This window comes from Glandiceps talaboti, chromosome 2 (assembly GCF_964340395.1).
Source record: "Glandiceps talaboti chromosome 2, keGlaTala1.1, whole genome shotgun sequence".
Lineage (NCBI taxonomy): Eukaryota > Metazoa > Hemichordata > Enteropneusta > Spengelidae > Glandiceps > Glandiceps talaboti.
This window is the reverse complement of record NC_135550.1, coordinates 28,873,921-28,887,086: the sequence shown is the minus strand read 5'-3', so window position 1 is coordinate 28,887,086 and position 13,166 is coordinate 28,873,921. Positions and strand designations below refer to the sequence as shown.

General features: G+C 36.2%; 1 protein-coding gene and 1 long non-coding RNA gene across 2 annotated transcripts; both read right to left on the bottom strand.

Moving 5' to 3' along the window:
- Positions 1–591: 591 nt before the first annotated feature.
- On the bottom strand, positions 592–2,736 carry LOC144447514 (uncharacterized). Its single transcript, XR_013482032.1, has 4 exons — positions 2,629–2,736; positions 1,945–1,977; positions 1,517–1,601; positions 592–768 (listed from the first exon to the last, which is right to left on the bottom strand). It is a non-coding gene; the product is annotated as an uncharacterized LOC144447514 (long non-coding RNA).
- Positions 2,737–5,751: 3,015 nt separating this feature from the next.
- Positions 5,752–12,564, bottom strand: LOC144450479 (uncharacterized). The gene is made up of 7 exons (XM_078141103.1): positions 12,497–12,564; positions 11,099–11,232; positions 10,654–10,773; positions 9,918–10,122; positions 8,941–8,973; positions 7,818–7,899; positions 5,752–7,217 (listed from the first exon to the last, which is right to left on the bottom strand). The coding sequence occupies exons 4-7, from the start codon at positions 10,066–10,068 to the stop codon at positions 6,680–6,682; spliced, it is 804 nt and encodes a 267-aa protein (XP_077997229.1). The 5' UTR covers positions 10,069–10,122; positions 10,654–10,773; positions 11,099–11,232; positions 12,497–12,564; the 3' UTR covers positions 5,752–6,679.
- Positions 12,565–13,166: the final 602 nt, after the last annotated feature.

Here is a 13,166-nt window from a genome sequence, read left to right as displayed (position 1 = left end):
TGGGCATACTTTTTTCAATTCTACTGTATATGTCATGTTATATCATGGACCAGACCATCTTGCCACTAAAGTACAACATCAATCAATCTTCCCAGTCGTAAGTTTCTGATCAGGTTAAAGAATCAGTACTGTGTCGAGTGCAATTTTCCCAATGCAACCATTTATCTTGATACAAAATAGTACAGTTCGTAAACATTGAGGGGGAGGGGGAGTTTCGATATACCCCCTCCTGTTGAATACATTAATAACTAATCTTTCTATGTTAATGAGTATACTGTTTAGAAAAAACAAATAGTTTTGAATATTCCCATTTTGCAGAATACATGGAAAGTAAAACATACATAGTTTTGAATATTTCCCAAAGTCCAGTCTAACGTTCTTGTTCCAGATGGTATCCAACCCACTCTTAACAAAAATATAATTTAAAAACCCCTGGAGTAATTCGAGCCACGTATATGTATGTATTGGCGATTGCAAATTCTCTTTGAATAGCTGTTCTCTTGCTGCATTTGTGTAATAACGGAATCTCACTTTCAAAAGGGCTTATGCAGTAACCTAATTACCCTAGTTGATTGGTGTACGTTAAGGCGTCACATGACTACCACTGTGGCTACTAAAGCATCTACGTATACATCACTGAGGCATCAGAAGGGTGTCATTGTTGTACTATTGATCAGTTGATGTACTCTTTGTCAGGTTCTCTTCCGGGGTTCTCTAAGCTGTGTCTCGTCTTCTTCATACTTTAGACGTTTATTGCTTCTCTTCCTACTACATTACATAAATTGAACACGATAATATGAATTAATGAACACGTTAAATCGAGATGGAGGAGGAGTAGGAGGGGGGAGAGGAGGGAGAGGAGGATGAGAAGAAAAAGAAAGGGGTGGAGAGGAGGGGAAGAAGGAATGGGTGGAGGGGAGGGGAAGGAGGGGAGGGAGGAGGAGGAGGGGTGGAGATGAGGAGGGGAAGGATGAGGAGGAGGGGTGGAGGAGGAGGGGAAGGGGAAGGGGAGGAGGAGGAGGGGTGGAAGGAGGAAGAGAAAGAGGTCGAATCTTTAAGAAACACTTGGGATAAATAGGTAAAACCATGACAACAGTTGAGTAATCAACTGTACTGTTATGCCGTACTTGAGTCCGTTGTATGATTTGTAAAACACCATACCAGACAAATTTAACAGTTTGAAGTGTTAGAGGTCATTGATGTGTGGCATGTAACTGTTTCTACAAGTTATATGTTACATTGAATCATCAAACTAGGACAGATACCAGCAGAATTGTCGAACAATTCAACAAGGCTTGATAAATATGTTTTTGTGTGTGAAACATATATAGTAACACCTTAAACTAAAAATGTCGTAATCTGCAGCTGCGAATAGGTAAACATCCTGACCTGTCCTAGCCGACACGAATTATACGTTATATGACAACACGGTAGGAGTAGGTGATACATTTACAAATAAATGGATGAAAGATATGGGCTTTGAGAACAACGACATTGCGTACTGTTGATCACTCACCGAAGGTAGACGACAACGGCAACAATAATAGCAGCGACTACTAGTACTCCAACAATACAACCAATAATTAGAACCAGTGATGAAGCTACAAAAGAGAGTAATGATTTAACAAAACATTTACAAATTTTACACCATTTCAAATACTTATTTTCAAACAGTGTTCCCTCCTGTATGCTGAATATAGACATACTTTATGTTATCATGTTGATCCGTTGACGTTTTTATGAGACTCCAGGTGTAGTCAACGAGCAAACAAGGAACATAGCAACAGGAAAGGACTGATTTCGATAAAGTGGGAGGGGAAACATGGAATATGAAGGGGGAGGGGGGGGGGGGAAGCACATGTCTTGATTCCAGAGTAACAGCGTGTTTATGTGGACCAGGTGTATAAATGTTAAAACCTATCTTTTACAGTGCTGGTAACTTACAGGATGGATTGTAAACCTCGTCAGTTGGTGTATCTGTTGAATAAGACAAGATGTCATCATGTTACAATGTTGTCAACTGTTGATATGCGCAGGACTATGGATATGGGTGTGTTGTTTAATAGGTTAAATACATGTCACTTGAAGCTTATCACAATATGACCGAGATGAGACATGTCTCTTGTATGTGTATTTATAAGTTTTTTTTCTATGGTTTTTTATTACAAACTTGACGTAAAGGTTAAAATGTCATTAAGGATATAAAATGCCACAACCTAAAACATTAAGATATTATGAAAACTAATAATGGACGTGGAAAATGTTTAATTTCATGATTTCATACAGAATAAGTAATCTGAATAATTAAACAGAAAATTTGACGAAGTTGAAGCTTCTTTGCATATAGTTCTCTCTATTTTAAGGACTGACTTTGCTACCGTTCCAACTGAGACATGGCGATTCGCCAAGCAATTCCCCGAAGATGCGGTAAGATTCGAGAACCACCAAACTCTAATATCTTGTATTTAGGTGATTATCCACTTATCTCCAATACAACAATTGGAGACAAAATCAACACGATAGTAATGTACACGAGTCTTGTCCGTTTAAAGTTAAAAATCTAAAGACACAGTTATGTTCAATCATATTAATTACGAGGGAAAGTGAAGTAACGACAAGGTAACGTACCCGGATAGTTGGGTGGCGGTGGCGGTAGCGATGGTGGCATGTCTTTGCACGAACACACCAGCGACAATTCTGTCCTTCCAGTACCATAGGTGTAACACAGATTTGACATATCTATGGCTCAAACCTGGTGAAAGAAGGTTCATCTTTGAATGGCTGTTAGGATGACTTTGCGATGCAACACGTTGAAAAAAATACCAATTGCAAGTACATGAGCTCGTGTATTAAGAAAAAGTTTTAAACTAGTTTGGTCACGACCTATATTAAACAACCTACCGGTACTTAAATTGTGATTCCTCGAATAAGTACACTGAATCAGGTCAGGTTAAAACGTACAAACTATTGTATGTCACACTGGTGTTATTGTGAGACAATATTTTACAATTTTGATGTAAATAAAAAAAATACAGAGATCAAATAGACTATGAAAGCGACGTGTTTGTTAGTCTCGGTATTGTAACAATTGTAGTTAACATTGTATTGTGACAATTGTAGTTAGCATTGTATTGTAGAAGTTGTAGTTAGCATTGTTAGTCTCAGTATTGTAACAGTTGTAGTTACCATTGTATTGTGACAATTGTAGATAACATTGTTACTCTCAGTATTGTAACAGTTGTAGTTAATATTGTTACTTTCAGTATTGTAACAGTTGTAGTTAGCATTGTATCATGACAATTGTAGTTACCATTGTATTGTGACAATTGTAGATAACATTGTTACTCTCAGTATTGTAACAGTTGTAGTTAATATTGTTACTTTCAGTATTGTAACAGTTGTAGTTAGCATTGTATCATGACAATTGTAGTTAACATTGTATCGTAACAATTGTAGTTAACATTGTTACTCTCAGTATTGTAACAGTTGTAGTTAATATTGTTCCTTTTAGTATTGTAACAGTTGTAGTTAACATTGTATTGTAGCAGTTGTAGTTAGCATTGTATTGTAACAATTGTAGTTAGCATTGTTACTCTCAGTATTGTAACAGTTGTAGTTAGCATTGTATTGTAGCAGTTGTAGTTAGCATTGTATTGTAACAATTGTAGTTAACATTGTTACTCTCAGTATTGTAACAGTTGTAGTTAGCATTGTATTGTGACAAGTGTAGTTAGCATTGTTAGTCTCAGTATTGTAACAGTTGTAGTTAGCATTGTATTGTAACAATTGTAGATAACATTGTTACTCTCAGTATTGTAACAGTTGTAGTTAATATTGTTACTTTCAGTATTGTAACAGTTGTAGTTAGCATTGTATTGTAACAACTGTGGTTAACATTGTATAGTAGCAGTTGTAGTTAGCATTGCATTGTAACAATTGTAGTTAGCATTGTATTGTAACAATTGTACTTAACATTGTATTGTAACAGTTGTAGTTAGCATTGTATTGTAACAATTGTAGTTAACATTGTTAGTCTCAGTATTGTAACCGTTGTAGTTAGCATTTTATGGTAACAATGGAAGTTAACATTGTTACTCTCAGTATTGTAACAACTGTAGTTAAAATTGTTGTTCTCAGTAATGTAATAGTAGTAGTTAGCGTTGTTGACAAAACACTTCAGTTACATCAGGCACATACTTCTACATCCGTGTACATTTCACGGATCTACCTATCGCGTCAACATGGTGGACATTTATAGAAATATTAAATATAACAACATGCATATATTTTAGTCACTTACAACAAAATGTCAAAAAAGCGATCATAAATTCGTTATCGAGTTGCGGAGACTTCAGTGAAAACTTTTTTCTGTACGCTATAAAACAGACAACACCTGTTGTACGCTACTATTTTCGTCGCCATTTTCACGTCAACATTCAATGTAATAATATAGAGTTTCGCCATCACCTGTTAGATTCCGTATGCAGTGTCCCAACGACACTGAAGATACGCCATTTCATACTATTTATTATAAAAGTAGATTTTCTACTAATTTTGTATCTTGTTTGATATTTACATTTATACTAAATACATCAACAGAGCTCCGCCAGCTTTATTGACATATTACTATTAGCCGCGAGTCCAAAGTTCGGACCTACACCCAACAAGTGTGTGCTGCATATTGTGGACTCGTACCCGATCTCTCTGTATGCAAGTACTCGATCCGTCACTAGATAAAAACACATAAACATTTACGTTTAGCCATTTGCCAATTTCCACGAAGACATCAAACAATTCACACGCCATTGATAACTACTGCGTACCTGTAGTTCCTTGTTTCCTTCCAGTATTTTGACAGGATTTTCTTGTCCTGAGCGGAGGTGTCTTCTTTTGATGTACGAGGAAGTAGTTCAAATCAGCAATAACCTTCAAAATGACGATACGATGTCCTCGGTTTGATTTATACTCCCCTTAAGTCCTCGTCGTCCAAAAATATCGAACACAGTGGTTTAAATGTAAGTTTTTTTTTCGAATTTCCTTGTAATGTGGAGATACATGCGAAAGAACATGCGAAGAGATGTGATGAAAATTACTGATGACTGTAATCGATCATTTTACGGCGAATAGAAAACCCCTTCTGATTGAAAATGTCATTATCATTGTCCTGAAGATGACATTCAATTACATCATAATCCTACAAACTGTTGTTATAGTAAAATGAAAATCAACTTTTTTATAGATAAAACGTGATCATGATTTCAATAATATTTAGAGGAAATAATTCTTTGAAGGAAAGACGCGTTAAATATTTTATATATACATAAGTGTGGCCCTATTTATTTCTGTTTCTCATTACCCGACCGACCTAAATTTTCAGCTCCGACATTAAAAACACAACATTTTCGCCCGCCCTTAATATTTTGCGGAACAGCGCCCCTGTCTGGACTGTCTACGTCACCTACAGTCATGGCGGCGGCGGCGACGACGACGACGACGACGACACTTGTTCATGAACACAGCAATTTTGTCATGTACGTTAGTAATAGGAAATAATTGTATCACTAATATCAGTGATTAAATTAATCTAGATTTGGCCAATCACTAATATCATTACATTTTGACCAATCTCTCATACAGTCAGTATTATGCAACACAAAATATTCCAAACGGGAATAATGTACAATTTAGTCTACATATTGTCCCTTCACGTCGATTTTAATCAAAACTTCCAAGTTTAAATATGAATAGGATAGTACAAAATATGTAAATATATCAAAATTTTAATAGTATATAAATTGATCTTGATATCTTACAATACACATTTTACAAATTATGTAAAATACAATATTTGCGTAGTATTAGTAATTACGTCTTGTTTGATAACCATTGATTGTTTCTATGTACGTGGTACGGAGGTCTACAAAATCGGGATTTGATCAGCTATGAAATCTACGACTTGGTTTTGGAATCTAACATTACTACGTGCTTTTAGACCGGTATGTTGATTTGGTTATCACCACTTAGTATTATAACACTGTAATGTCGACTCAATAAAACAATAAAACAGTTTGTCCATTAGTAAATCGTATAGTAAATGTCCAGCATTGGTATACAGCCTAGAATATATACAAACAATACAAAATGGTAACTCTTGATTGTCTGAGTATAATACACAGGGTCAGTAACTATGACGATAGTGTACAATACACAGGGTCAGTAACTATGACGATAGTGTACCATACACAGGGTCAGTAACCATGACGATAGTGTACCATACACAGGGTCAGTAACTATGACGATAGTGTACCATACACAGGGTCAGTAACTATGACGATAGTGTACCATACACAGGGTCAGTAACTATGACGATAGTGTACAAAACATTTTATGGTATTTCCCTCCATATAATTTCTTCATATCTTGGTTACGATGTCTTAAAAGAATGGCGGCCACGTCAGACAGACACTGGATGGCTAAGCATCACCATCAAAGTCTAGATACATATGATATCATGTTATTCTATCTTTCAACTTTGAAATGTCAAATTTAAGATTTTAACGACTCAAGATTAAAATAGTTTCACACCGACATTCCAATTTGATTTAATGCACATGTATGAAGTAAAAGGTTGTATTTCATATCATGTTCATGGTTGATTATTTACCATAAGTCAGGATTTTTATACTTTAAGTAGTGCATCATTCCCAGTGTTGGCTTGTGGTCGTTTCAAAATACTTGCCACTTTGACAACGTCTGCTTCCGGCGTTATGCTCACCACATAGTCTTCATCGTCTGCTTTATTAGCGTGATTCTTTTCACTTTGAGCAATGTCCGTGGAGGAATTTATTTCAGCATATTCAGCCACACCTGTCGGTGGTGCGACAATGTCTGTTTTCTTCACCTCGTCATCCTGGATCTCATATACACAACTTGATTCTTTCTTGTTCGGATCTGGAATTGTGTTATCGGCTTTTCCTGGTCTCTCATCTTCCACACTTTTGGTGGTCTTCCCGCCTTTGGTTTTCTCGATTTCATGTTTTGCACGTGTGTCGTTTTCCTTCTCCAGACTGTCTTTGGATTCGTCAACTTTGTTTACAACTGATCCGTTCTGATCATGAACAAAGCCGTTATTTTCAATTCCAGGGTTGTCAGACTCGGTCTTGGTCACAAGCTTAGAGTCGTCAACTTTAGGCTCAGGCACAGGTTTATGGATCCACCTTTACGAAAAATTGCAAAGAAATACAGATGAAGACAGCCCCTGAGTTCGTCACCTTTTAACACACGTTATTGAATACGACATGAATGTTAAATGTGCTTTCCCCACACTGTGTACAAAGGGCTTTACGGAGGCTTTCATGGCACAATGACCTTTATACTTCCTCAATTTCCTGGAGAGCGAGCATACACTCCATTGCAGCCTCTATTAGTGCATAGGATTAAAGCATTCACATCGCAACCTCTATCCTACCAAGTACCAATTATACAGATGGGTTAACTTGGTAAATTCTTATCATAGTAATGTTAAATACCTCAAATGATAGATCGATGGTAACACTCTATACAAGTCTGGAAAACTTTATTTAAATGTATTCATTAGATAAAGGTGTGGTACCATGCAAGTAATGCTGAAATCATAGTTCGACAGCAGCACGGTTAGTACACTTTCAGCTTTTCCGGTAAAATGGCTGAACATGTTTTCATGTTACACATAAGAAGAATGTGAGATTACAACAAAATAACATAATGAGTCGTGAAACTCAAACCACTCTTAATGCAAGATAACCACGTACTACTAATAAATGAACCTATAACTTTACCTGTATACGATGTAAATGGCGATGGCGATGACTACAACAGCAGCAGCAATACACCCAATGATCAAACCCCAATCTATTGGTTCTGAAATATTAAGACACTTAAATAATAAACCAGCCAAATTGCCACATATTGTAGTAGTGACGTGGAGGTTATATGTAGTTTGCTGGTATTAGATGGGATTCATATAAGTTCTTACCATCGTTATTACGATATACAACAGCATGTACGTTAATGCACTTCGGTAAATGAAGTGCCGTATTATCCATTACGTCACAGGTCACATTTTCATAGGTTTATAATACACAAAAAAGGTTATAAACGGGTAATAGAAAATATCAGCTCGGCCACTTTATTATAGTGTTACGACTGTATCAGTGTCCGACGTATATGGAAACCAGTACTGTAGAAAAGTTACGAAATGAAATAGCCTGTGGACACAGTAACAGTTCAAAAGTCAATCCCTATGCTAGTCGAGAGTACTTTATGAAATCATTAAAATGGAACTCTGCAAAACACACGTCACAGGAATGTGTTTCACTCACATCACTGAGTGTTGATATAGGATCATGGTGAATAAGGATCGTGGGGAATAAATCGTGTTGGTTCCCCTTTCTTTTGTTCAGATCTAGAAAACAAACATGTCAACTGGTCTTGGCACTAAGAAAAGCGACAACGTTACATCAATCAGATATAATCATCTCATCATGCAAAAGCTGAAGTTAGCAAAAATGACATGCATATACAGCAATACTTGGTCCAAATTTAAAAAAAAACAAAAAAAAAAAAAAAAAAACAATGACAATGAGCGAAGCCAACGGACTGTAAATGAGTCTAGTCCCACACTTGTTTACAAGAATTACAAACCTGAAATCTTTTCACAATGTGTTACATTTCTGTGTTATAATCTGAGTTTAATCACAGAATCGTAAAACTTCGATACGTACAAGAGTTAACGTTAGTCCTATATTTTATACAACTGAACGACACAAAGTATACCAAATTTAAAATCCATTGTGAGGGATACACAACGATTTGTACAGGGGAAATCCAGGCTTCCGCTATATTTTCAAGTGGGAGACTGCATAAATCTAAAAAAAAATATTGACAAAATATTTCACTTACGTGTTGATGACGTTCCGTCTGTAATGGGAACATCTAGGAAGCAAAGGGAAAATGTTAACAAAGTATTAGTAATTAGGCTGCTTTCACAAAAACTTGTTGGGGGGGGGGGGTCGGGAGATTTTTTGTAAAACCCTATTTTTTTTTCAAGTACCCCCCTGCCATATTCCAAATTTTTTTCGAGTACCCCCCTGCCAAAGCCCCAAATATTTCAAGTACCCCCCCCCCCTACTCGAATAAATTTTCAAGTACCCCCACCCAAATAATTTTTTTTGGAATACTCTTCCTGTGCGTTAACATTCCATACCGAGTACAAAACTGTACATAATACACTTAATACCAACTTTGTCAATTACATATATAATCAATTTGTATATTGTGTATATATATATATATATATATATACAAACACCAGTTAAAACAAAATGTTATGTTAACCAGTGCATTGCCTTTCAAAAAAACAACATATACCGGTACTTGTAAATGAATTACACTTTGCCATAACTCTTGTAAAATGATCAGCAGACCAACTGAGTCTTTGTTTTCTGTTCAATATTGTAATAGTACATTATACTAGTAGTGTTACAGTTGAATGTCATTTTAGTTGTATTTGCAAATATTGTGATGCACATGTTATCTAAAGAGAGTTTTATACTGTATTGTTCCAGTTCAGTTTCCTAAATGTGTGCTAAAAGAAATCAAATCGGTCTAGATAACACTGAAAAAACTCTTAATAAAATGCATTGCCATGTATCCCGTTCTTGTTTGATGTAAATTAGTTCAATATATTATGTCAAAAGAAAATAAATGTATGACTCAAAAATGTCTCCTAACAAGTTTTTGTGAAAGCAGCCTTAGGTGGACGCAATTTGTCACGGATTATTCACAATAAGCTTAATGAATGACAATGAAGCACTTTTCAGGAAACATAACATTACTGTGGTCCGACTTTATTTGAAACATACATACAATGTACTTACCACCCTTAGGTGGTTCTGGCAGATCAAAAAGAAGCTGCTTGTAACATGTACATGTCAAATCCCCTCTTTTGAGTGAGGAAACGCTGTGGCAGAATCCACCGAGAGTCACTTGGTTGACTTGGGTGACTTGGTTGACACTGATAGACATCATGCTCTTCTAGCAGCTTAATAAGGTCACCAGCTTTTTTGGCGTCTAGTAATTCAACTGAAAGACAATTGCAGTGCTAAGTAATCAATATTAATTTCGGTTGTAATGTATTTAACAACAGTGATCAAGTGAAGCGGGCTTTCGAACCATAAACACTAAATAGGGCACTTTCAATGATTGAACGTACTAAGGCCAAAAGTTCGATGCTTTGGATATACAGCCCATGTCTACATATTCAAACGCCAATAAATGTTAATCTACAAGCCATCGTCAATCGCAGTACCGGTATAACAATTTAGAATTGTGTATTAACCCCTTTTCTGTCTACCCTTCCGAGTTTCTGCTGATCATCATTAGATGATATGTTTACTATCGGACGCCATGTTGTATAGAATTTCACTAACAAGGTCAGTTGACAACGTCCACCATTTCATACACATGTTTACAAATCCTCGTTTGGCATTGTATCAAGGACACCGTACTACTCTGTTAAAGCTGCCTTGATTCTGTTGAATTGCTCGGCCACTTTAGATAATGTTGATCTTATCGTTGCTGTTTATAAAGAAAACACTACTGAATCTCATTTACCTTCGGAATATATAAAAGTGTGTCCCAATTCAGATCTGTTGTTTGACACCACTGACTGCAGTCACCGTAACATTACCGTCTACCACAATGTCGTAACTGTCAAGCTGTGCTACAAGTATGCTAAAATATCAACAAAATACCAATTATGCAGGATGAATATGACACACAACATAAATACTTGGCTTCTAATAGACAATAAGCACTATAAACTTGATTTTTACTATATTTTCAAAAAGGAAGTATATTGTCATGCCTGTGAGTCGGGTGTGGTTGTCCACTTTATGGCAGCAATTATTTTGTTTACTTCTAATCACGAATTAAATCTATATATAAGTGTTTTAGAATATTTGACCGCGATATCAGTTCATGTAATTCGTCCCAAACAAAGAAAATCGAAAAAGACGGTCGATGCAAAAGGAGAGAGTTGAACAATAATAGTGCTTACCGGACAACTATGCGTGCGTCTGTTAAGTCTTACTTGTGTCAAACATCGTCCACGAACAAAAGGTGAAACCAAAGGCAGACGAGGGGTATAGGAACGTGCAAATCCAACGGACCATATCAATGTTACAACAGCAACTAACAACATATATTCAACAACATTATTCACAGTGTTTCGGTCCATTGTTTAGTGAGATTTTATTCCTAATATTACTAATAATACAGGTAGCTGGCATTGCTGAGGATCAACCACATACAACATATATATTTACACCAACCAATCAGATGAAAAACAATCTAATTTATCATCTGATGGACTGTATATCTTTTCCACGGTTCATCTACTGACTATTGTATAGTAAATACAGTCCCTGGTGACCTTTCAACGCACCTTTCTACGCCATGAAGAATAGTATTACACTGTGCGAATATATAACTTTTACTCGTCGCTATATACATGTTTCAATCATTTTACATTGTATTTCATTATCATTTTAAGTTACATACTTGTTAATTTGATCTGTTCATTATATATGTAATTTTCCAATAATATTTATGTGATTGTTTCTCTGTTTATACGACGCTTTACATTTAATTGTTACAGCTTTTGTCTTGTTGTTTGGGGTTGTTTACTGCCATAGATTGGAATGTTACACGATTACACGAATACACGATACGTCACGTGGTGTCACCATGTACCGGATACATTCAAGATTTACACGTGCCAATGAAATGGTATCTCCATCATGCCCTGGCCCCTGATTAAAATTCTGACTGTAGTCTAGTATAATGAATGAAAACCTTTCCTAAAAAAGAAAATGTCCCATGTGAAAGCTTGAAGTTGTCCTCAGTCATTTGAAGAAAAAAAATATAAAATTGGACTCGCCATGGCAAGGAAATGATACATTGTTATCTACCAATTACATATTACCACCCAGTATACTTGAATATGATGTTCACATAGCATATTGCCACCCATTATACATATATGTGATGTCCACATAGCATATCACCACCCAGTTTACATGTATATGATGTCCATATAGCATACTACCGGTACCACCATATGATGTCCCCATAGCATACTATTACTACCTCCCAATATACATGTATATGATGTCCACATGGCATATTACCACCCAGTATATGAGTATATGATGTCCATATAGCACACTACCTCCCAGTATACATGTATATGATATCCACATACCTTTTAATAATATATTGAGATGTCTAAATCAAATAATTTAAAAATCGACGATACGGCGTACAAAAATGTTCACCGTTTTCACAGTAACAGTGTATTTAGACACGTGTGTGCGAAAATTTGCCTCGATTTTAGAATTCATCAGATTCAGGTACTGAAACACCAAAACGTCGATTTGACTTTCAGGCTACCTACTTCATAAACTTATACAATATGTGCAGCCTTTCTGCCAACGATATTAAACGTTATTGACATTTCCAAATTGATACTTCGTGTGCTGTTGTCTTTGTGCAATTTTCAAGATTTCATCTTCGCCTTGTGTTTATTTACTGCTGTTTTCTAGTAGTTAAGTTTCCGTCCTCGCCATCTACTGACAGTGTCTCATCTTTCTTCATATTTACTTGTTCCTCTGTCGTTAGTTTTGTATCTTCAAGTGTATTTTGACCATCACCTTTGTCATCATCTGATGCGAGTTCTCCGTCATATGCCTGCTCTTTGTTATCAACTAAAGTATCATCTTCCACACCATTGTCAGTAATTGTAACAGTTGTAGTTGTGTCTTCAACTTTGCCTTCCTTCTTCAGCCCATCACATAATTTTCTGTTCATTTTTAGTCCATGCCCTACACGGAGACCGGCTACAACTCCAGTTTTGTTCAGACTAGAATCTGCTGTTGCTGATGGGACTTCGTCAACTATCGTTACGCTGTCAGTGACTGGTTGATCATTGCCAGTCTTCATGTTACCAGCTTCCATCGTGTTCTCATCTGCGTGTACAATACTATTTGTGTCAACTGAGTTTTCATTGCTATTGATCGTTTCATTCGAATTTGCTGACTCCTTCCTGTCATTCACATTGTCCACTT

Coding starts and splice junctions, on each gene's coding strand:
- LOC144450479 (XM_078141103.1), bottom strand. CDS start 10,068: ATGATGTCTATCAGTGTCAACCAAGTCACCCAAGTCAACCAAGTGACT. Junction 8,974..9,917: donor GCCAGAACCACCTAAGGGTG/GTAAGTACATTG, acceptor TTTGCTTCCTAG/ATGTTCCCATTACAGACGGA. Junction 7,218..7,817: donor GCCATTTACATCGTATACAG/GTAAAGTTATAG, acceptor TTTTTCGTAAAG/GTGGATCCATAAACCTGTGC.